The 26240-nt window shown below is 42.7% G+C and overlaps 1 protein-coding gene across 1 annotated transcript in view; it reads left to right on the top strand.

Moving 5' to 3' along the window:
* Positions 1-26240, top strand: part of kcnb2b (potassium voltage-gated channel subfamily B member 2b) — an 84272-nt gene extending 58032 nt beyond the window's left edge. Inside the window, exon 2 of the mRNA XM_008299370.1 lies at positions 23294-26240. Within this exon, the coding sequence (XP_008297592.1) occupies positions 23294-25276 (1983 nt within the window). The 3' untranslated portion in view covers positions 25277-26240. The remainder of the gene's footprint in view (positions 1-23293) is intronic.

Genomic DNA, 26240 nt, shown 5'->3' with positions numbered 1-26240 from the left:
TGACCCTAGTGAGGATTAAGCGGTGTATAGATAATGGATGGATGGATACTTGGTCGCAAAAGTGAAAAAAAGGAATTTTTCTTTAAGTTTCAGAACTGTTTGAGCAGGTATGGCAAGCTGTATCACATGAAAGTGTTGGCAGATTGGCAGATTAATAGTTCCTGAGATGTTATCCAAACATAGCCTCAGATATCAACGTGTGAAATAACGTGCTGGTGGTGGGTCAACAGGCAATTTTTAGATTTTATTGCTGATATTGATATATTACTTTAGCACTTACCAAATACCAATCCATAGTTTCTGATAAAAATATTTTTAGCAAAAAGTGAAAATAGATGGAATATCCCAATTATGATTTCATTTCATTGCAGTCCATCCAATAGTTGGGATATTTCAATCAAAACCAAAAGTCACTTTAGAGGTTTGAGGTGTGGAGTTGACATAGTTCAATGCACACCTTTCACCCAGGAGTCTCGGGTTCATGTTCTGTGTTGAAGCTACGTTTTGTTTTCGCTTACTGTTTGCTTCAGTTTAGACACCTAAACTACTTGGTTAGGTTTACTTGGCTACTTAGGTTTACAAAACTATTGTGCTTTGGGTTAAAATTCAGTCTTTCACAGCATATTTGAAGCTTCTTCTCTATTTTCTGGGTTACCAGGGCGACAAATTCTGTTCCTCTGATATATGATTGGTTAAAAAGGAGCAGCAATTGGAATGGAGTACAATAAATGGCAAAGATGTTGTTGGTGGTATGTCACTTCAAACGTGATCCGAGAGAAAATACATTTCTCTCAAAATGTAATTAAGAATGCAGTTTTGCAGAGTAAAGGAGCCTCATTTTTGGGAGATGATGCTGCAACGACACTCATGGTTGAGTTAGAGGGGAAAATGAGGGCATTTACAAAGTGCTAAGCATATGTCTTCTGAATTCAATAAATGTCTTTACAAAATATCAAGCAAGACTATCTTGTAGATGATATTTCAACAGATAAGTGAAACTAGATGAAAAGTCAGGATCACCATTCGCGGACATCTGGGGACCATAAAAGCCTGAACAACATGGCTATCCATCCTATACTTGTTGAGATATTTTATTCTGTGCAGTGTTGGACCAGCTGACCAACCAACAGATCATACCTACACGTCTCCCCCCCTTATAGCCACACTGGTAACAGAGGAACTGCAGCATACTTCCCCAAATTCGAGCTCTGCAGCCTACCTATTTATCAGCCAGCAGCAGCTACATCTGGTCCCTCTGCTCTGTGTGTTGCCATGTTGTACTTGCTAGCACCACAGCTTGCAGCCTTATTAGCACCAACAAATTTGTTCTTGACACTAATTACAGCTTCACAGTAAGCAGTGCAGTGGGCTAGACAAATGAAAGGCGGCAATCTCCCCATCACCGAGGCCCTTTTGTACGCACGAACAGTGACAGGTGTGGCGGAAGAGGGAGGGAAATGATGGATCCTCTTTTTTGCCGTTGGGTTAAAGGTGGCTTCTCCGAAAGAAAAAAAAGAAAGGAGAAGGATTATAGAGGATGAGAGGGAACAAAAGCAATATTATCCACAGGGGATTTCTTTTTGTCTTCATTGAAGGCTGAGGGAAGTTAAGAGGAGGTTCCCTGGGCCTCAGTGCTCCATGCGTCACTGGAGAGGCGATATGTCTATGTCGGGATCTGTCCTCCCGTGCCGTCGGTTCCCCTTTCATTTTGTGTTTTCCATCTAACGGCCTGTTATAAGCCACAGCAACAGCAGCTCCACCATCTCTGGATGTTTTTCATCGCTGTCATATGAGAGCAGGTCTGGATTTCCTGTTATAGGTTTCAGTTCCAGCCTGTATAGGTGTATCCCCATGTGAAATGATACATCCGGAGAGGCAGCAATGGCCTGTGACTATGCAAGTATCTAAATATGGAGCAGCTCCCCTGATGTCAAGTTACTCTCAACCCTCCAAACATCCACTGTGAAGGCTTACGGTGGCAAAATGTTGGCATCGGTAATGGACTCACTCACAGGACTTACTACTTTAGAGGAGTCAGGATGCAACTGATGATGAGGAAGGTGTGTAGGCGGCCCCACCAACGCTGCTGCAGATCAGTGGAGAGAGCAGCAGGCAGGAGGAGCTGCAGTATATACACACACACTAGCACAAATACAGATACTAACTTGTGCTCCTACACTCCGCTATTGCTCTGAAGAGAAAACCAGTGAGGGACGGAGGAATGAGCGGATGTGCGGATATGTGTGTGTGTCCTGGGGAGTGTAGATTATAAAGGAGATGCTGAGGACTGTGCGTGTTTACGGTCAGGGATCATAAGTTAGACTATAGGATGCCTGGAGCTTTTAAGTAGCTGGGAGGATAGTGACTCTTTCAGGAGGGTTTTCATGCTTGGATTGGCCTCTTATTTACAGCTGAGGGTGTGTTCATGTCACACGAGGGCTGCTACGGTTTGTTTGAGCCGGCGTTGTCGTATTTTAGGTGCCAAATGGCTCGGGATTCTTGCTGAGGCACAAAGTTGAGTTGCAGAAACTTTAAGGGACATATTTCAGACTCAATTTGTGAACAACAACATCTGGTACAGCTGCTGAATAGTGCTGATTCTGTAAATGCCAACCTCTGGCTAGTCCAAGAAGGGTAAAACAAACAGTAGAAATTATTTGGAAAGGCCTTTTAGTCGAGGTCCACTGGATGTACACACTGTACTTGAACTTGGCTTGACTGACAGCGGTACTCAGAAGCACCAAATATGGCATGGATGCGGCACAGACTCTTGGGGAGATTCCGTGGTCCTCCCACATGTACTTCCATCTGCAGTATTTTGTGGCAATGTGTGGCTCCCCACTCCTCCCAACTAACACACACACACACACACACATGCTCGCGAACGTGTGTGTATTCACGTATGCGAGCAGCACAGCACAGTAAAGCCTGCAATCTCTAACGCCTGCGACAGATCTCTTATTAGCAGATATTTGGTCATGTAGCTGGCTTCCCTGGAATTCGCAAAGGATATTAATCTAAAATGAGAGAATAAAATGTGTAAAGTAATGCCTGGCTTTGACGGTGTGTGTGTGTGTGCGCGCGCGTGTGTGTGTGTAGTTCATTAGTCATGAAAGAGGGAGTGGCGAAGGATATTTTTACTCATTTCCTCAGAAAGTCTGCACGTGACCTCTCCTCCTCTGTTCTCCCCTTCTCTTTCTCCTCTGATTCACTCTTTTGATACTTCACTTTTTGAATTTCTCTCTTTAATCCGTCTTTTTATGCAGTTCACAGACGCATTCGGAGATCACAAATCATTTACCCTCGCTCTCTCTGCAAATTATTTACATGCTTCATTCATAAACCGCCGCACCGCCACTCATAAACCCAATTCATAAATGAAATGCAAACCTTCACATTTCACTTTTTTGCGATTTTTCATTGAGAAACTAATGGCGGATCTTTTCTCAAACATTCACTTGATCCACCATCCACCCTCCGCAGCCTCCCTTTGGGACCCGTGAAAAGTCTTTGAACATTTACACTCCGGTAAATAGCCTACCTGCCAAAAGTGCTGACCCAGAACAGGCAGCTCCAAATAAAGATAAAGCAAGCGGAGGGCATTTGTAGCATTTCTTTACAGAGGGATCAGCATTACGTGTCCGCGTAGCCGTTAAGATCAAAGTAATGGTACACCTGGGAAACAAAGAGAGAAAGTTGCATCTGTTTCTTTGTAAATTAATTATTGAGGGAGATTGATTATTGAGTAAAGGAGGCTGTGCCAATCTGTGTCATCTATTCTATTTTAATTGGTCATTTGTCTCCCATTGTCTGGTCCTCTGCAGGTCCAGCGGGGTTACCTCAAAGATCATTATATGAAAGAGGGAAATGAACAATTTACCTAATTAGAAATAACAGAGCAGAAGAAATTGTATGTTTCAGCATGTTTACAGCGCTGTGCACATGCTAGCGTGCATATTATGGTGTTTGTATGCAGGCATTCAAGTGTCTAAGATGCTACGACCCCCTTGGCCCCAAAGGCGTCCACATGTTCTGAGTTCTCATTTCTCAGCACATCACTCAGACATAAGAGAAAAGAACACCGCTTGTTCATCCAGCAGCCCACAATATGTCCACATGCTCCAACACAATGCAGCACATGAGCGGCGCTGGTTACTATCATCAATATCTGCCTCGTTCGTGGTTCTAAACTCGACTGTGGCGCATCGGAACCATTAGGGAATTTGCTCGTCGGACGTGATTACTCTTAATCCTCCTACAGACGACTTCGGCAACTTGTCTCTTTTCTCTCCCTGAACAGACGTCGGAGAAAACAAAGACTGTGTTGATTCCTCATCCAGTCAGTCAGTCAGTCGCAAGCGATGATGTGTTAGCCGGATGCAAGACACCGCTCAGAGGATTTAGGCTGAAATGAGGAGATGAATTGGAAGGCAAGATGGGTGGAGAACAGCCAGAGGAGAAGAAGGCAACAATCAGTATCACATATTACGTGACACCGAGAGCGCAACTGTAATAAGCTTATTATAGTTATACTTCAAGCATTACAAATGATCAGAGCAAGTTGGATCAAGTCTGTCCCAGATGACGCCAGTTGGTGTTGACAGTCGGGGCAGTAAATCATAGTGTGTGGCATTAAATGACTGTCATTGTTTGCTTTCTGATGCTGCAGGTTGTCCCGAGGATGATTTTAAGATCATTTGTCAACTGCAACGAGGCCTGTAAACATCTCGAAAAGCAGGCGAAGCATATAAGTGTTTAAAAAACTGAGCATGTCCAAAAAAAAAAAAAGGAGAGCAAAAGTAAAATGATATGCTGTGCCGTGAGTTTCAATTACCTCACTGTTTGGTACAGTTTATCCAGGCTTTACTGCACAGCCACAGTTCACCTTACTGCAGAGGCAATGTGCAACATTTCCATCCGTCTATCTGGAATTCAGAATTTAAATGCCCGCATTTAGCGCCAGTATAGAAGGATGTGCTTTTTGTTGCAAGGTGCAAGTGATGCTATGGAAGTCAGGGATGTAGTGTGAAAGAGTTTGATGCATGTGAAAGTTGTGTCACAGACCTGCAATAAATATCCAGCTTTTGATTAACCGAAACCAAAATACTTCCATAACCACGTTTTGGTTGTCTCACCTTGACGTCATTATAAACGTAGTTCATTTGTAAAAGCTATGAGGTTGCACTGATGTTGTAGAAAGCAGGAATTAGAAAGAAACATTAGCATTGGGCATAAAAAAACTTCAACAACTTCAACTTTGACTGTTCGTCACTATGGTTCAGTGATTTGTTCTATCCAACATCTCTTCAATCATTTTCATTATTGCAGTTTTCAACCTAGTCTTGTCATCCCTTTCAGCCACTGTGGTCTAGGATCCCATAGCTTTGACCACAACATCAACTCTGAGTGTGCCAAATCAATGCTAAATAATGCAGCAATAGTACAATGTAGGGTTTGTTATGTTAGCCAAGATGGCGAAATTTGCTGATGGCGATGTTAGAAAGGAAAAGAATGATGTTCGATTAGGACGTTGAGAGGACAGAATAAATTATGTTTGTTGTTTCAGAAGTACCTACCCCAAAGTAGGCACTTTTTCTCCAGAGAAAACATTCCTGAAAGAGGTTCTTGCGGTCACACGAAGGTTCGATTTGCCCGAAAATGGCTTCCTGCAGTGGAAAACATTTTTATGTTATCATATATTTACATAGTCACTGGATATTTGCTCACGTCTGATGGTCTCACTGATTGAAAAATATGTTATATGTTTTCTGTGGGTTTTGGGTTTAAGTTTCCAGCAGTGTAAAGTAAAGGAATATAAGAAGGAAAGACTGAGGGTGGGTGAATGAGGAAGAAAAAACACGAGTGCAAGTGAGGTTTCTCATAATGCTCAATGAGACAGAGGAAGCAAGAGGATAGTTTGAGGGGAATGCAGTGATGGAATGCAATGTAATCTGTGTGCCAAGGTTAAAGCCACTGTTGTTCATGTGGCAACTGTTCTTGACATCAGAGTGTGGTCTGCTGTCCCCAGGCCTAATTTAGCCACAAATGCTGGCAGCCACAAGATCCACTGTTCCTGTTTGTCAAGCAGGAACTACTGATGCCAGCAATGACATCATCATTCAGATGCACAGGAAAGCTTTTAAACCAAAGACATTCACGCACACACCCACACACATGAACACCAGCACACCGGCTCAAGATCCCTACAGGAATATCATCTTTACATGCTACGAGTGCAGTCGATGTTATTTGTGTTACACTGGTGTCATGTCGCCGTCCAGCCAGTATTTCTTCATCACTGGAAAGAGAACCGTGGCAGATGCAAACCTGGAAACCGAGAAACATAAGAAACTCATTGTAAAGAGGGATTGGACTTGATTTGTTGAAAAAACACAAGACTCACTGGTCCAGTAATCCCTGCAGTCCACCTGAGCTTTCATGCCTCATGTCCTAAATCCATTATTAGAAACGCACCTCCCAGTTTATGCGACCACATTTCCCTACAAACGAATCCCCATTAATTCAGAGGGAAATTTCAAACAGGATTTTCAGAGTGAAAGCCCGAGGCTTTGTGACTGGACTTAATGAAAAAGAATCAATATTTGGCATTGATTGTGGGATTTTCTGAGAGTATGGTGTGCCTCAGTGGTCCGTTTTAGTACCATAAATTTTGCAGCTTGAGCCCGAACAGTGATGGGAGGTCAACACAGGAAGCAAGAGGCTTCTAATGCTCTTCATTAGTAGTGGTTGCTAATGGGCCGGGACTAAGAGCTGCATGATATACTGCAGGTTTATCACTGTCATTCAAATGCATACCTTGACACAAGAGTACGTATGGAAACATTTCGTATCTCAGTTGGACAACGATGATCCTGTTTATACATTTGACTCTACACGATCATCCTATAAAAAAATGGTACCATAATGTCGGATGTTGCAACAAATACCCTGTGACAGTATTTGTTCTATTTTGATGACTACCATAATAGGTGTTTTTTTGCTGTCCTATTTCACATAATAGTATGTGAAATTATTCAACCTTATAAGCCAGGGGCAGAGGTTTTTACTCATTATACTGTACAAAATTCCACGTGTGTGTGTGTGTGTGTGTGTGTGTGTGTGTGTGTGTGTGTGTGTGTGTTTGAGTGAGAGAGCCTGGTGTTTCCTTAGTCTTGCCCCAAGCATATCAATTGTGTTAAGCTGTGTTGTGGAGAGTGGTTATGTTTGTTTGCTCAGCGAAGAATCACTTTGTGAGGTGTTAGCTCGATGCGCATCACTAGCAGGGCGAGACAGAGGGGACCCATGTTCTTGTATCCTGGCTTAAATTATGAAGAGAAAGAGCTCCCATGCTGTTAGGGGGATAACTATAATAAATTGTTTACCTGCTGCTACACTGCTGAAGCAACATAGCGGAAAAAAAGAAAAGGATCAGTGACACTATAAGAGACACAGCCAATTATTTTGACCTTGAGTTCTTCCAGCCAAGGCAGCTAAAGCAGCATCACAGTGTGAAATGTTGTTCAACTGCTTCCTTACTCAGATTTGCAGAGCCGGGGTAAATAAGTGAGAAATAAAAGTTCAAAAAGCAGGCCAATTACCGAGAGCCTGAAAGTCTGAAAACTCTTACTAATAATTCTGTAACTTTTCCACATGCTCAGTAAGAACTAAAACCACAGTTATGAATTATACATACCAGTTCACTAAACTTAACCATTAAACTTTTCATGAGAGCACAAAGACTTGTGTCTTTAAAGGAATGGCTAACTCTGGTTTCACAGCACTCTGGCACCTCTCACAGCAACGTACTACAGCGAGTTTATTTATTTTGTGAGAATGCATCTCATCCAAGTTACATGAGGACACCATTAAACGGTGTGGTTGGTTTATGACATGCATTAGAAGCAACATCTTTAAAAGCAAGATGCTTATGCGCATATGTTCGCCTATCAAGCTCATTTTGAATGGATTTTTTCATTAATGGGAGTAACTTAATATGGGTGTTTAAAATGAACTTTTAAAAAGGGCTCTCAAATAAAAAGGGAGCATCGAGCCACCAGAGACGGTCCATGTTTTTACAACCTTTGTGCATCCAAAGGGATGCTCTGGTTCCTTCTTAATTAACGTATAATTTATGCTTGAGCCCACATTACCCAGTTTTATTGTGTTTCTCCTGGTGGTACACAGGCTTTTATAAATGTAACGGGTCCCTACAAGGTGAAAGTGTTTGCTTTTTATTACTTCATATAGCACCAGTGATTAATAAAATCCTAAATCTTGGCAGGGCATTCTTACATCAATAATATCTATTGTCGTCTGATAGATTTTGGGTTTATGATATGATATACTTTAAAATTGTTAGAAACGTGTTCCTCATGCAGGACTATTTTGTGGCAGCAGTGAAACAGACTTCAGTTAACTGCAAAATGAAGGAAGTGTTTCGAAAGTTTTTGCAGCAGCAAAGAGAATGCACTGTGTCATCCCGATGATTTAAAAGTAGCAAACTCCCTGGCCTGACGTACTTCAAGGCTATGTTGGGTTAGTACCAGGGTCACACTGACTCCTGATTGCATTACGTTCTCAAGCTGGCAGCATTAGAAAGTAGCCTGAGCAGAGCTCATTTGCTGTTCCTATTTTCTCAGCACGTTCTACGGCCCTTATTGTTTCTCTTCTGTCTAACTTGGTCCTTTCTATGGGGTGTGACTCTGAGTCAGACAGAACTGTGCAATAAATGTTGTTTCCTAAGTTAATATATTCTGGGTTTTACAGCTTGTGCATCCACTTAGCAGTACACTAATGCAGGGCAGTAGTTCTCACAGTAATAGGATTATATCCAAGAATGTCACTGTGTCAAGGTTTAATTGCTTGTTCACTCCTCATTGGATTTTGGTGTGAGCACAATATGCCACTTATCTTCCCTCTGTGTCATCCCAGCATCATGAGCACTAATCATTATTTACCCTGTTACTTGCACAAGTTCTTGTCCTGTATAATGCTCAACTCGGATTAGAACTGTGTGCAGTGTCTCAAGCTACAGAGTGGTTTGTAGCTAATGAATAATGTCAATTGCTGATTTTTCTCCCAAGTTATTTTTCTGACTAATTAAGAGTTTTGACTGTACAAATTGTCTGAATCCAACATATATATTCTATTTGCAATTGTTTAAAATAGCAAATCTCTACGCTCGAGAAGCTGCAAACAGAAGATATTTGCCGTTTTTGCCCTGAAAAGTGGCAAATTTAAAAAAGAAACAACCAGCTAATACAAATAGTATCCTTATTCATTTTTCTCACTGTGCTGTTGTTTCAGTCATTTCATCATGGTAGTAAGCATGTACACCTTACTGCTCTAATCTACTCAGTTTATAGGCTTTTACACTGTTGAACCAACATGGCTGATTGGTTAATATTAATGAGACTTGCATGAGAAATAATATCAGTACTAAACTCTGCCAGTAGGCTGCACAGAGAGTTCAAAGGTCAGCCACAGAAATGGTTGGAAGTGGTTGTCTTACATATTCAGCAGGGCAAATGTTTGCATGTAAGCTTAAAATGGGTCTTCTGCTTGAAAGGCAGCGTCTCTTTTGACTAAACCGCTTCATATCCCCACATGTGAATTTTTCATGTGTTCAGATTTGTGCATCTGCAAGCAAATCAGCCCGGGGGCTGTTAGCAATATTATTATCATCAAATGTTTGGCTGTAATTTTTGTCTCTGACTGTGTCTGCTCACATATCTTCAACCCTCTAATTCTCTCATCTCCCACCATCATCCCACACACTGAGCTTGTAATAACTGTGCAGCAGTATACTTAACCCATGTAGTGCAAAGGAATCATCTCAAGTGTTGGGAATACACTGTGCATGTGTTGGTGCAGCACCAGAGCTTCCACTTCCAACCCCCCTTTGGGGACATGCAGTTTTGGTTGTTGCGCCTGCTTTCATAACATTCAATCTGAAGATGATTTAGGATAATTGTAATAGGATTTGAAGTCTATCTTTAGTTGGGATATAAAAAGGTTGTAAGCACTTACTCACCCTTTCCCTCACATGACGGGTAATAGAGAAATAATCTGATACGCGCAGAGATTTTTTTTTTTTCCAGCTGCTTTTTTCCACCTGCATGGAAACACTCTTGGTGTCTGCGGAAATGTTGTGGGGGCTTATCGTCTTATACACACAGATTTGATAATCCTATACCTGCTCCAACACAGCTGTGCTGATTACCTGGATTGCCTGGACCATAAGCCGGATGGTCACACTGACTCACATCGCTCTGAAATGTTTGCCAGCACAAGTGACAGACTCATATCTGCGAACGTAAAAAGTCATTACAAAATGAGACCAGACGAGTCACAGCGTGCAAAGATGTTAATTTCTTGCAGCACGTGTTTTGATAGATGTCTTGTTTAGCCATACTATCAGCAATTATTAGTTATGTTGACATGATAATAACTCCGGATTGTTTCTTTTTGGCACCAGCAGACCAAAATATATTTGTCTAGTTCTTCAGTTGAAACAAACCACCTGCAAAACTCCTCTTCCTATCAAACTCCAACTGTACTCTATGTTGAGTGCTTATCCGATAATTAGCATATTAAAACGTGAAACTAAGATGGTGGAGCAGGCGGACATTAACATGCAAAGCACCAGCATTTTTGGCATTGTCATTGGGATCATATTAGCGTGCTGACATTAGCTTAAAGCACTGCTGTGCCTAACTACATTCTCCCCATATTTGCTAATTTATTTTTATCAGGGGACTTTTAGGCTAACATCTGTTAAAAATTTGCACTTACTGTCCTACACTTTCATTGTCACTCTCAGTGCTGCTGTGGTGCTGATTGCTTGCAGTCATCTGTATGTGTGTGTGTGTGCGCCTGTGTTTGTGAACTGCAAGTGTGTCCTCATTTGGATTAATTAAAGGAAATCTCCCGTGAAGAGTGGGGGCGTCCCAATCTGGCCTTCTCAAGGACAGGCAACCTATCAATAATACCCTAGCCTCCACCCCAGCCCACGCTACCACCCACTCAGATGTGCACACACAGGCATACCTCATTCTAACTCCATGGAAACAGTAACCCGGTGCCGCTCCCAAGCCTGGTCATCATCACTCTCATTTGCAGCGGAACAAAGGCTGTGAAACTCTGTCTGTTGTTGCGGCTCCCTTATCAGCGCTCGCTGCTTCCCTCTGCCGCGAAGCAGCACTGAGCTCAATTGCTCAGTCATTCATACCTCTTTTTTTTTTTTTTTTTTGAATGTCACATTTCTATTGTGGTCTGTTGGCTGTTCCTTTGTTGCTGACAACCACTGAGTATGATCCAGCATGAGTCATTACTAAAGTAAACATCATGGCACATTGCGAGGGAGAGAGCAGCATGTGTTGCTCTGCGTAAGGGGGTTGCCCCGGCAAAGATAATTACTGAAATCACTCTAAGGTGTGTATTAGTGAATATATAAGCACAGACGCAGGTGTGTATTATAAATGTTCAGTGGAAAAATAAGACATCAATAGCACAAAATCTCCTCTAGTGTTTTTTTTTTTCTTCCTGAGATGACGGCTGTCTCTCAGACATGAGAACTGGGGATTCCATTCACAAGTTTCTATGGTTACGGAGGAAAGCGCCAATATGTTATTGACACCGTGGTTTCTGAGCTTCTCTTTTTTTTTCCCAGGAGCAGACAGCAATGTCAAGGTGTTGTGTGATAATTGGTTTGAACAGGGCCAAACGGAAATTATAGTATAAGTTACAGCTGCGGAGTGCAGGATTTGTGAATTGGTGCAGGGTGGGAAGCACTGGCAATTAAAAAAAAATCTTTTTGTATTTTTTGGTTATTATTTTTTTCTTGTCTTTGGCTTGCTTTTTGTTCGTTAGCCTTGCTGTCTGTTGTCTTCAGGCTTTATTTACTTATTCACTTACTTGGCTGCTCTTGTGGCTGTCTTGTTTCTCCTCCCGTGTCAGTCTCACTCATGAATATATTCATGCAAACATCATCAGGGTGAATCTCATTAGAAACGAAACCATGTTGTCAGTTGGCTCGTGGTAAACAGAGCTTGGTTCATATTTACCCCACTTTCCCAGAGGACAGACGGAAAAAGATACTCAAAAAAATGAGGCAATGCAAAAAAAGAAATAAAGGTAAAGAGCGCGTGCATATGGCTGGGTCCATGATTTTGTGCCTGTATGGAATATGAGTATAAAGACACAGGTGTGTCCTTGGATGTGAAACTGAATAACAATAAATCAACCAAGACACAATGTAGTGAGCGTTGCACCGCCTGCAAACAACTTGAAAGAGACTTTGTGAGGGGTGCAATTGAGACTGACACAATGTGCATATCTGAAGCCAATAGTCAAACAGTGCACATCTCTGAATGATGGCGTCGAGGTGGATGCTGCATGTTGCTGGGAATATAAATGAAGATGAGCGCCACTGAGGGCTCAGGGTTGTGCTGTCTTCTTTACACTTGATTAGGATTAGTTGACTCCTCGGTGACCACTAGTCTTTCCGCAGTTCCCAACTGTGAGAAAGAGGAGGAGTGTTTTGGCGTGAAGGAGAAGGAATATCCAGGGGATCTTCACAACTCCTCCACTGAGCATTAAAACTTAACTTGAAACTTTCTACCCACCTCCAGTCAACCTCCTTGCAACAAAAGAAAAGAAAAAAAAATAAAACGAAATCAGTCGCATCCAGAGGAAGGAGGAGCTCCCTCTTGTGTTCAGAGGCACTCTTGAGTTGGCTAAAGTACAGCTCCTCTCATATATTTGAGGTCATTTACAGATCAGTGAGTGACCCCTGAGTATTAGTCTCTTCATCTTGCAACATCCTAAACCACCACTCTTAACTAAAGCTCCCTCCCCAAGTGCAAAAATGTTTTCTCACATTGTTGGCATTCACGGCAGCGTTCATCGAAGCCGACGGTTTTTTGCTTTGAATTCCGATGCGCCCAAGTTACCTCTCTTTACCTAAAAATCTGTCTCCGTCATGCCGCCGCTCAAAGGGCTTTGGCAGATCGCTCAGAATAGTAAAAGGCTTGGCATCACAGGAAAAAACAATGTTTAAGTCACAAAGCCGCTTTCTACTCGACTTGCGTTAGTAGTGCTGGGAGACATCTCCATGGTTACACAGTTTGACTCAGACAGCAAGGTGACGCGTAGTCATTGAGGATAACAGATAGGGGAGAGAGGCGGCGAGAGAGAGAGAGAGAGAGAAAGGGGGGAATTCTCCTTTTTTTTTCTTTCTTTTTTTTCATGTGAGGGTGTAGTGCTGGGAGCAATAGGAGCCTGCTGAGTGCAGCTGAATGTGACAGTGTGTGTGTGTGTGTTTTGGAAAGAGAGAAAACGGATTGTTAGAGAGCAAGAGGTAGGAAGGGCATTTTTTTTCCAAGCATTTGCACTGTATGTGTTAGTGTGTTTCTCAGTGTGCATTTGCCTGGGTTGCATATGTGTGTGGGAGGTGTGGAGAAGAGTGAGCTTTTCCTGTGAGGTTTTCCCAGTCTTATCTGCGAAGGGAAAAAAAAAAAAGTGCGCAGGAGAGGTGACAGGAGAGGATTCGTATTCTGAGTGAATTTCTGGAAAGCACCACACACATGCACACACTTACTTCACCACTACTACCCCACCTTCCCCATCCTCCCTCAGCCCCAGAGCTCAGATGGATGATGTTATCAGGAGACTCAGGGGTAGAGGGGAGCAGGGAGCTTGTAAGAGATCCTTCCTGTGTTGTTTATCTGCATACGTACAGGCAAAGCTCTGGAACAGCCGAGCTCCCTGCGAGGTATTTGCAGCACTCGGCGCATCATGAATATTAACTGTTACATGGGCCACGCTGCGTGTTTGTTTCTCCCTCATTCCTCCGGTCTTTGGCTGGAGGAAGTGTTGATTATGGTGCCTTGGCCGGTGTGATTAACGCAGTGATCACTAGTCAGGCTCAGGGGCTTGCACACTTAGTGGTAATTATACTTAGCCTTTCTGACTGCTCTCTCAGGCACTTTCTCTGTCACACATGAAGACACACACTCCTGCGGGAAAACAGAATTACCCAGCTGAAAACTACTTAAAACCTAAGAAAGTTATCCATTGTAATTATGTTGTTTTTCCTCTGGTTTTGCTGCTTTTGGTTCTTTCCGAAAGAATCTCTTGTTCATGCAGTAAAATGAGCAAATGTATAGGTGCAGAATTTGCATGCACATGTATACTAGTATATATATGTGTGTGTGTGTGTCTGTGTGTACTGGAATAGCTCTCATGTGCTTGTACATGTGCTGCGTCGCTGTGTGTGAATCCTATGGAGGGTACTGGCTGTATCTCTGCCTTCTGCTCGCTCCTCCTGAGGGGAGGATGTCAGAGGCACATAGGTTAATAATGTTGTCACGTCATAAGGGCCAAAGGCTTGTTCTCCTCAGAAATGCGTACACAACTGCAGTAACGCACGCCGTGGAGTGCACGCACACAAACACATGCACGCAGACTTTTTCCACGTCCGTCCAGCAGCGAAAGGACATTGTTTAAATTGGTTCCTAATGTAAATATATATATTTCTAGATCATCATTGGAGAGATTTATTGCCACGATGAGGCTTTGCTAAAGCAGTTACACAGCAACAAAGTAATGATAACAGACGAGAGCGGCTTGGAAACAAGCAGACTTTCAGCTCTGGCTCTCTCGTTGCTCATGGCAAGTTCCTCTATATGTTACCACTAGTAATTAATTCAATGAATTTTCTTCCACCAGACTATCTTTTGTTTATTACTGGAGGTTTTAAACTTGTTATGAATTAGTATTACTTCATAAATGAATTCTGCTCCCATATCTGTTTTTTTTTTTTTCTTTGCAAAAGGGAATGTAGCTTTGTGTGTACTTCTCAGTGAGCACAGCGTGCTCTTGCATCGCCATTCTCTCTCTTTGCCGTTTTTTTTTTTTCTTTTTCTCCCTGACATTTGTGTTGTGAAAGTCGTGGGCCATGATTGGTTGCAAAGTGGCTAAGATGGCAATAGTGTTGGACAGATTACAGTGGAAGGACAGAGGAAAGACGAAAAGTGCAGCAAAGATTGGTGCGATTTAAAGTTTGCCAGGAGCGAAAGAGCTTAAAGTGTTGATCTCTCCAAGACTAATCAAGACAATGACCTAAAATTTGGGTTTGTTCTATGCATTAAATTCTTAGCAGCGCATCGTGCATGACTTTGCTCTCTGCCCTTCCTGGGAGGCCTGGTCTCAGCGGGAACTGCTTTTACAGCCAACGATTAATTCACAAAACTGCTGAGTCGTCGACGGAAATAGCATCACCACACTGTTGGATATTGTTTTTTTTTTTTTTTTTTAAATAGACTCATGAAGTATTGTTAAACTGCAATAATATCTGTCTTGAAGACATAATGAGTGTAGAAATCTGATAACAGAGGTAGAGGGCTATGTTACAGGATGCACAGTAGGATGGACCAAGCATTAGGTATCTATTTCAGTTAGCGGATGGCTCAAGGATCCTATCAGAGCTTTAAATAAATTCATCAATACACTTGATTGAAAAGGAGAGCTGCTGAGTTCCTCTCAAGGTTGAGTCCAGAAACGGCCCTATAGCTATCTTGTGATGTGACGTTTAGCGTTTGAAGCGCCGCTTTTGTGAATTTATTTCGTAGCAGCTCGCTCATGAATGTTTAAGTTTACCTGAGTGCTGTTGCGCTGTGCTGCATTGTGACCTGAAAAAGCTGGTCAGCATCGCTGGGCGGCACTCACCTGTAATAAGTCATCCGTTTTACTCACTTTTATAGATTGAATACAGCGTTTGTTAGCTTGATTAAATCAGATGAAGAGAAATCATGACATCAAGTAGGGGTCTGCGAAGAAATCGCGATTGTTTTCACGAATGTAGTGGGAATGGAAGTTTTCGCACTTTGCCGCCGTCTTTAACAAACAAGCACGTTCTCTTATGTTTGGAGAATATAAAATAAAGGCCGCAGCATCTCTTTAGCACCACAATGCTTCATTTATAATGGTTCGCTGTAACACATCTTACTTTTATTGCAAAAATTGCTTCTCCTGGGATTTGGAAATTGCACTTAGTAAACCCTAATATCACTGTTATTCAACTGGAAATGTCATCATCATTTTAGACTCACAACAATAACTTATAGCACAGACCGAATGTTGGCATGCCTAGCTGATATTGCTTACAATAGTTACCAAGCAATATTTTACTGTCTTAGTATATCATTAGTGGTTTTTATTAAAGTTTTTTTTTTTTTGAATATCCATTTTACAGACTTCCTCTGTGCGCAAAACAAAATGCTGCTATAGCAAAGTTTAACATTGACGTAAATTGCTTTGTATTTGGTCTGCAACTGCATCAACCTTGTTCCCAGAGAGCGTTATATTTAAATGTTTAGTCTTTATTCTCTAATTAGGTCCCATGTGTCGACAGTGTGGAAAAGTCTCTATTTTTGTCCTAAAGTTGCAGCTGGCCTGCTCTTACCGTAGATCTGAGCTTTACCGTCTCGTACCGCCAGACTGGAGCATCACAAACCGACTCTCCTCTATTCTGTTTGCCAGCTCTCAGGACTCGCAGGGATTCATACGCTGGCACATTGCCCGCCTAGTGTTATTGTTGCAAGGAATTAGAAACAGTCGTGATGGGATTCAGGTAATGTGTCATTTGAACAAAACAGCAAAGGAGGAATTGCGAGCACACTGTGTCAGCTTATACATGATTTTTCTATGTATGATATGTCAATCTGCTAATGGTGGGCACGTCACTCAAGCCCCGACTGCTCTGAGCTGTAATGGAGCACCACATGCTGACACACACTGTAACTGTGTTTGCTGTTCTGTGCAGGCGTGTTTGTGCGACTACTGGCCCGACGGATGAACGCACTCTATAAATATTTCAGACTAGCCCACTTTCCTCCTTGGCTGTACAAAATAAAAAAATAAAATAAAAAAAAAAAAGTAACACACAAACAAATATCAGTAGAGTATGAATACAGCCTGAAAAGAAGTGAAAGGACTTTGAGGCAGAGGAGGAGGAGGGTGAACAGCACACAAACAATGTGTTTTACAAGAATGAGAAGAAAAGGGGACACAATGAAGTTTAGTGGTGAGATCAAAGAAAGCCACACAGGGAATAGACTCCACCAGTGGAAAAAATAGAGGGTGGTGGTGGAGGGACTGTCCTCAATAATGTAAAAGCTTCATTAAAATTTGGATTTTATTACTTATTTAAGGTGCTTTCTATTTTTTTTTTTTTTTCTCCATCTGTCACGCTGGGGCTTAAAATGAACTCTGGCAACAAAAGGTGCGGGTGGCCTGCAAGCAAATGAGAACTCGCTATTGATTAAGGTCCCTCTCATACGCTGTCAGCCCACTCAACCACTTTTTGTGCTACTGAGTGAACATCACATGCTCAGCATACAACGCTGGCTGAAACCCCCTCTGGTTTCTGCTGTCGCACGCCTCCAGCAAGGATAACATGAAAGTGACAGAGAGTCGTGCATCACTTATTGATGTTACCTCAGGGTTGGTGCTTTACAAAACAATCAACAAGAAAATTATGCACATGCCGAGGTTGTCACTACTGTTGATGCTAAGGCACCTGACTGAGACTGACCCTGAAATTGTGGGTTTAATCACTTCATGACAATACTTCTGATAAAGGTTGCCAAGTGAAGGGGGGGACACGCAATATTGTCTAGCTGACTGATGACAAATTAGATTGTAAGTGACACAGTATGGCAATGCTGCATTATGCCAAGACAGATGGGTTATATCCACTGCAATTATTGACTGCACGGAGAGCTGCCATGGGTATATGAATAGCTCAATAGTTTTCCTTGAAATAATAAGTATTCATTATTATGCACCAGAGTCCCTCTGGAGTCTCCAAAGATAGTTCGACAGATGGACACTGGAGCGGTTTCTTTTTATCCAAATTATTTTTGCGAAGTTGTAACAAAGGGTTTGCGACATATGTCTACAGCGCACATATTGTGCTGGTTTCAAGGAACATCATTTGGATCAGTTTTGTCATTTTTTTTCCACCAGTGCTTTATGAACTCAATTATCTTGTCTGCAGACTAATGGCTTTAGAATTGAGGCACGACTCGTAATGACTGTGGCATTCCTCCAAACCTCTCTGAACCTTGGAGGATCTGTGGGACAAAACAGTTGATTGCCACCAAAATATCACAATCCCTCTCTCTCTCTCTCTCTCTCTCTCGCTCTCTCTCTCTCTCTTTGTGAAGTCTTTGGAAAGTGGCCATAGTAAAGGCACTCAACCAGCAGAATCTTGACAGAGTGGTGCAGGAAGTGGGTGTGGGGGATCTCCCCTGCCCTGTTGTTGATTAATGCTCGGTCTCTCTAAGGGTGCGTATTGAAGTCATAGTCTAACTATCCATGCCCTATAAATCTTGCTTAAAGAATCTGAGCCAGGTTCTTTAATGCCATATTTGTTCAGTGCTATCATTAATTGTTGGTAATGGCTCACTTAAGTAAAATTTATGCACATTTAGAAGTCATACCTTTCCATTTGCATCACTCTGACATTTTTTCCATGTGGAGCCAATGATCTGAGTAATGAAGCAGGATTTGCCCACCGGTACATGCGAACCTTGGCCTTGTACACAGTACTATTTGAAAACAATATTTTTCAAGACAAATATCTTTCTACCCTGTGAAAAAGTAAATGTGTTCTGTCTGCATGATTGTTGTTTTGCAAAAATCAAAATCAGCACTCAGTGTGATCTATCAAATACTCTGTACCTACATTCTCTCTACTGACTTTACAGTACAGATGCTGTGGACCAAGTGATATTGGGCACTTTCGACATCTATCAACCAGCCAGGTTATTTTTTACAGCAGTCTTGTCTTCTGTTATGGCGTTGAATAATGGCAGAAAAGGTCTTTACGCAAAGCACTGTGATGTCACTGACAAGCTGATCTTTGACCTTTTGGATATGAAATGTTTTATCCTGTGTTAAATATTGTAAAAAAAAAATTGATTTATGGCCAAAAAACGGGTTTAGTGAGGTCTGAGTGACCTTTAACCTTTGACCACCAAACCCAAATCAAGTCATCCTTGAATCTTCGAATCCTTGAACAGGGAAAAGCATTCAAGAAATACAAGGGCAGAGAACTCAAAAACATAAATCCTCCCACCACACTGGTGCAGAAACACAAGTCTATGTTGTTTTAATACATTCACAAAGTTGTGTTGCCATGTGTAACCTAACGCCCTATGTACCTTGATGGAGTCATCGCAGCAGAAGAGATACAGAGGTCCCACGAAGATGAAATACTACACAAGTCCTGGAATCAATCCGCATTACCATAGCCATAATCACCTGGATTGATTCCGCAGCAAAGAATTATCATACCTGAGCTATGGATCAATTTGTCCAGTACAAATTGATGACACGGGTGGTGGAGGAGGGGGGGTGTCAGTGGGGACCTCAGAGGTGGATCACGGTCCATAAGAGCTCCGAGCAGGGATATCAATAGGGGCTTGCTGGGCTTGGCTCTGTGTCCGTAATGTGATGTGTACACAATCGATAGCCTCCCCCAGGCTGGCAGATGGGCCGCTAGCGTGGCGCAGGTTATTTTTCTTCCTCAGAACATCTCTTCTTCCCTCAAAGTAAGAAACGATGCGAATGCAGGCAAGAGCGGGTGACGCACGAAGGCGGGTGCAGCTGTGCGATCACAGTGCTGTCACTGATGAGAGGACATTTAGAGAGGAGTTAGTGCCCCTATTGACTGCTTCTTGTGGGAACTAAAAGAGGATGGGGAAAGGTGATTCTCACAATTTCAAGGGTAGTGCTCGAGATGACAGGTGGCTGAAGATGGAAATCAGGAGAGGCTCGGAAGAGAGACTCAAGAGGGCTCTTAACGCCATGACTCTTGTGTTTTCTCCTTTGGATCAGCTTCACATTTCCTACTTGTGTCACCCAAAGGATGTAATACTACTTTAAAGACGCTGCAAAATAAGATTGTGAAGATGGTTATGGGGCTTTGTCTCTAAAGCGCTTTCATTTCCTGCATACAGAGGACAAATTTGCCTACAGTGCTGCCTAAACTGTTATTTTTTAAGGCTGTCCCATGAGGAACTGAGCCACCAGTCATACATCAAGCGATCTATCTTTTCCTGATGTGTTTTATAATGTACTCAGGAGTAAAGAGCAAAGTATTAAGGGAAGTCATCAGAGTATTCGTGCAGCGTTCAAAATTTCTTTCTCTTTGTCCATTTGTCTTTTATCTTGTTCTAATTCTCAAAGTCTCAAAGCAGCTGTCCAACACAGTCGTGCCAAGCAGTTTCTGCTGCAGTAGAGTTTGTGGAGACAACTAAAGCATGTCACATGTCAAAGCCAGTCAGGTCTCATGACTGGACTGACCATGACCTGGCTATGACATCCTGATTCTGAGGTCAAAACCCTCCCAGGAGAAGAAGGAAAAAAAGAATTACAGAGTCTTTTAATTCACAAAAAAAAGCAGTTTCTTTGATAATTTACCATTTAGTTTCACAGTTTGTCTTCAAGTTGTGCAGTTTGTGGGACACACTACAGCACTGATTAGTTTAGTAAAATGATCATCCAACCAGTGACATTTTACTCTCTGAACTTGTGGTCAGAGAACAGCTCCACTGATGAGAAAGTGTCCAGTTCAGTAAAATATCTGGTTTCACTTCCCGTCTCTGTTCCTGTGTCTTCATCCCATGGGTCACTTCCAGGTCAGGAGGCTTTGCTGCACTCATTTCCGTTTTTTAAATCCAGCACCCACAGCATGTGATGCTAAACCTAATGCCACCAAACATGCAAATCAGGGAGAAAAGAAGACTGAGCCCAAGTAATTGATCTTCTTAACTACTCCCACTCAATTACAGTAGGTTAATACAAGCCACCTTAGGATTGCTCATCTCCCACTGCTCAAATGCCATTCGAGGTGTCAGTGAGCAAGGCGTGCTTCGGTGTGCAAAAAGTGAGATCGCAGGTGTGTGGGTCAGTGAAAACATTCATCACTTTTATCTCTCTGTCTTTGTGCGTGAGTGTGTTTGTGTGCATCCCACACGTTCTTCTTTTCATCCAGCTGTTCATAGAGCAGTTTAAAAGTGTGGGACAGCAGATGATTAACTGTCTCCTTTGAGGCAGTTTAATGTGAATCTAAATAAAGAATAGTTGACTTCTGAAGAATGAGTTACCTTTTGCCTGTATTTCAATATATCATACTTTTATTGCGCTCCATGTAGCACTGTATCTCTAAAATCTGCTTTGTAAGCTATGCAATTTACAGCCCGTAAGTATATAAAGTGAGCAAAATCACTGACTCTTATCTACTCTTCTACCTTGTTCGTGTTCAGCAACAGGAACACAAGCAAAGGTCCTCTGATGGAGAGGCTTGGCAGCAGGGAGTGTGCCTCAGATGAGCTTGCCAAAAAGTTCAGGGGTTTGGAAGCAATCTGCGTCCTTACTATGACTCCACAGTCTTTCAGTCTCGTTGCCAGGCCTGCCCGGGTTGCCTCACTTAGCTGCTAATAGGTTTAACCTAATCAGTACCAACATTCATTTAGTGATAACACTTCCTCCGCTGAGCCATGACACCAGCTTCTCTCTTGTACTCTCTGACTTTATTTTTTAACTGCCTTTCTCCTTTAATAGAATAAGTCATTTTTGTGCATGCATATTTATCTATTTCAGGAACTGTGACTTGCCTATCAGCTGCTTTTCTTTCCCCCAGTTGGTCCGTATAGCTGCAAAGCTGACCTCTAAAGACTGCAGAATCCCTGAGCTTTATTGCGACATGATATTTGCTAATATGTGATATTTGCTAAATTAATGAAGTCTCTAAGGAGATACAGTGAGTGTCTCTAGACTGCACAGTGTAAATTTATGTACAATCATCAGTGTGTTCTGCAACTTAATGTGGTTTGTGATTAGTATTCAGGGAGCCTTGTTTTCCTGTCTTGACAGAGGCTCTTCAATCCTGGTTCATTAGATTTTAATAGGTTTTATATTGCTCGGGTCATAGAGGACTTTGCACAAAAGAATGCTAATTTTTCTATGTGCTGGATTTCACTTTAGATTGTGATGCAATACTGTACTGAGTGTAGAACAGAGTTGTTTAACCTGCTTAGGACACTGAGTTGAGCTGTTGAAAAAAAGAAAATCCACTAATTCCAGCAGCACTGGAAGGCGTTTTATTGGGGGAAGGCAGAGGAATAGATGAAATAGAGAGAGGTACATGTCAAACTAATTCAAACAGAGTCTTCTGCTCACCATATATTGCTCACACGCCCATTTTTATAAATGTCAAACCTCGGTGAGAACATTTAAGGCCAGATTTAATCAATCGAGGTCAATAAATCCTGGTCAAGGTAAAGAGCTGCAGTTGAAAGGCAGCCTCACGCTGTGCTGACCTCATGGGATTACGCAGGATGTTCTCACCATCCTCTTACTGAACAGAAGGCACAGGATCCAATATTTCCACTGTTAATTTCACAAGAACAAACAGGTTTTTTTAAACTTTTGTTCACTTGCTTTTTTTTTAGCAAATTGGAAGCAGAGGGAATTTCAAACTGTTGCCAACAGGTGGAGCCAAAATCCTTTTAGCCTTTTATCTTTTGTAGATGAGAGCCCATGTGCGCGCACACACGCACACACACACACACACACACACACACACACACACACGCACAGTCCTTTAATTCCAAAATAGATTTCTGTCCTAGTTATTCTCTCTTACTGAAAAGTATTTCATATTTAATAATCTATCCTGCAATGCTGCATTCATTCAAAGATTTAATCACTCATTGGTACCTTCCGTCATTTTACATTACTTTGCTGCCCCACATTGTCCATATGGACACTACTCTGGCATGTCTTATATTCTTTATATGCATAATGGAGTGCTCATCAATATTCAGGAACACACCCACGGTGCCTTTTAAGCAAAGACAGACACTCCATTAGATTCATATCATTTACTGTATACTCAACACCTTTCAGCCTTTATTTATGCATCTATTTCTGTCCCTAATGCAAATCAGACACTTCTGATTATTCAGAGTGTATCCCCTATCTGCCACAAACAACTGAGCCATAAAGTGTTGACGGTGAGAGACAAAATGATAGATTCACTGAGCAATACAAGATGTGTATCTCGACTCAACCTTTAATGGCTCATGCATTTGTAATGTGTATTTATATCAGTTCTGAATATTAATCGTCTTACTCTGTGTGTTCGGTAATGAAAATGGAAAATGGATAAATACCTTGGTGTTGAACTAACGCTTTATTCCTCTCTGTCCTCTCCTTTCAGATTCTCGCCATCATATCAATTCTGTTCATCGTGCTCTCCACCATCGCCCTGTCTCTGAACACCTTACCTGAGCTCCAGGTCATAGACGAGTTCGGCCAGGCCAACGACAACCCCCAGCTGGCCCATGTGGAGGCCGTGTGTATTGCCTGGTTCACCATGGAATACCTCCTCCGCTTCCTGTCGTCTCCTAATAAATGGAAGTTCTTCAAAGGTCCTCTGAATGTCATTGACTTGCTGGCCATTCTTCCCTACTATGTCACCATATTCCTAACGGAGTCCAACAAGAGTGTGCTGCAGTTCCAAAATGTGCGCCGTGTGGTGCAGATTTTCAGAATCATGAGAATATTGAGGATCCTGAAGTTGGCCCGGCACTCCACAGGACTCCAGTCTCTAGGATTTACTTTGAGAAGGAGCTACAATGAACTGGGACTGCTTATTTTATTTCTCGCCATGGGCATCATGATATTTTCCAGCTTGGTCTTCTTTGCTGAGAAAGATGAAGATGCCACCAAGTTCACCAGTATCCCTGCGTCGTTCTGGTGGGCCACCATTACAATGACTACAGTGGGATATGGTGACATTTATCCACAGACTTTACTTGGAAAGATTGTGGGTGGACTGTGCTGCATTGCTGGAGTGCTGGTTATTGCTCTACCTATCCCCATCATTGTAAACAACTTCTCGGAGTTCTATAAGGAGCAGAAGAGGCAGGAGAAAGCCATCAAGAGGAGGGAGGCACTGGAGAGAGCCAAGAGGAATGGCAGCATTGTGTCAATGAACCTAAAGGATGCCTTTGCTCGCAGTATGGAACTGATGGATGTGGTGGTAGAGAAAGGAGACGACCCCTCCCTTGACAACCACCTGTCGCCTAACCGCTGGGGCAGTTCAACCAGGCACTCCACCTCTGAAACCAATCTGAAATCACCAGAGAAAGGAAACCCAGAGTTGCAGGGCTCACCCCATCGTATAACCATCACCACCACTGGGAGTCCACAGCGGACGAGCCGTACCCCACAACACCTTAATGTTCAGAAACTGGAGGAGATGTACAACCAGATGACCAAGTCACAGTCCTTCACCAATCTCAACACCACAAGCTCCCTGAGCACTCTCAGCACAACTATGACCGCGCCTGCCTCCCCGAAGAAATCCTACAGCCCTGAACTGACGTTAAAAGAGGAGGTGGAGCTGGAGATGAAGGAAGTCGAGAACTCCTCAGCGAATAACTTTGCCGGCTGTTCAGCGGACTTCAGAAAACAGAGCTCCAACTCAGGTGAGAAGGATGCTGGGCCATGTTCGATCAGACACGCCAGAGCCCCACCCCCTCTGGATCTTAGCCAACTGAGGGCCAGCGGTGACCAGAGCTCTCCTGGCATCATCCTCAAAGATGGCCTCTATCAGTCTGTCAACCCAGGTGATGGATCAGTGCTGCATATAGAAGAAGGGCAGAGCTTTAACAGCACAGTGGAGCATATCCAGAGCTCAATAAGAGGGAATAACCCTCTCAAAATAAAAGGGTTGAAGGTCAACCTCGATAAAACCTCTGCTGAAGGTCCTCTGACACCACCCAGCACTACCTCTCCTGGAGACATCAGCTCCAGCATCCTGGAAGATGAATCCCCGGAGGGAGAGACGTCACCGCTCATCCCCAGTTCAGAGGAACTGCTCCCAGTCACAGTGGAAGACACCTGCCCACTGTCCCCAAAGAGGCTGGTGGTTGACACCCCACCTGGTGATGAAGATCAATCGACAGAGAACCACGAGGAGAAGCATCTGATGGAGGTGGCGGGTGCCGCGGTCGCACCCTTGTCACCCAAGACAGCAGCACAAAATTGCACCCAAGGTGTGGTTGGGGCAGGCGAGGAGGTTAAGGCCGACAGCAACCAAAGTGGACACAAAGTAGAGAACCACATGTTTACATCCGATATCCACCTGATACCTGGGGACGGCAGCCTCTCTCCGACCTGTGAAACCAGCATGTGAATGTAAGGGAAGCTTTGAGGGACAATAGACCTACTACAACCTCAGCCTGGTGTGTGGAGGGAGCAGGAAGAAAAGTCAAGGGTGCAGTTGTAGTGAAAGATATTTTTGCATGGCATGACAAGTCTCTTTTACTTGTGTTGTTGTGTATTCCTGAAAAAGAAACTGCAGTACTTTGTGCAGATTTGAGAATGACTTCGGAGCAATCGGTGGGTTCAAAGAGGAGGCTCTCGAAAAAAGAAAAAAAAACTCATGTAGACACAGGTCCTCCCAATGTACATAATGACAGTCTCCTTTTTTTAGCAAAAGAAGGAAATGCACAGAGGGACTTATGTGTAAAAAGCATGCATTTAAAAAAGACAGATATTTTACGGTGCTTAGTTTGCTGAAAGCGCTTCACTGTAAATAGAACTAAGGCAATGACAATGCACAGGATGGCAATGGAAGACTGTCACTGAAGGTACAAATATTTGCAATGTGAAAAAGGGAGGGGTTTGAACCGACAGCCCTCAGACCGGGTGTTGCATCGTAGCGAAAAAAAAACATATCATTACCTTTTGTGGAAATGCAAAGTGTTCCCATGACGACCCTGTAATGTTTTTATTTTGTTTGTTTGTTTTTTTTCTTGTGAAAATATGGTGTACGAAACTGTAACGTTGACATTATTGCTTTTTGGTTTGTTCATAACAGCAGTCGAACTTTCAGTTTGAGCATCCGATATTCAATCGTTGAATTGATGAACGTGGGCAAGAAGGACAAATACACCTTGGTTCCTCTCAAGTGCACACACACCTGTAGTTGCCAAATATTTATGTAACCAGTAAGAACAGGGACTATCAGATCTTACAGCTTTTGAACATATTTATCATGCAGTTTCAGAAGTTAGGACAAGGTTTAGGATGTGTAACTCCTTGTTCAGCCTTTTGATTCCGTTCAAATCACAGGAAAGAACCTTATTTACTCTCTG

Source organism: Stegastes partitus, unplaced genomic scaffold, assembly GCF_000690725.1.
Source record: "Stegastes partitus isolate 25-593 unplaced genomic scaffold, Stegastes_partitus-1.0.2 Scaffold1408, whole genome shotgun sequence".
NCBI lineage: Eukaryota > Metazoa > Chordata > Actinopteri > Pomacentridae > Stegastes > Stegastes partitus.
Note: the sequence above shows the minus strand (reverse complement) of the source record. Positions and strands in the feature narration are given on the sequence as shown.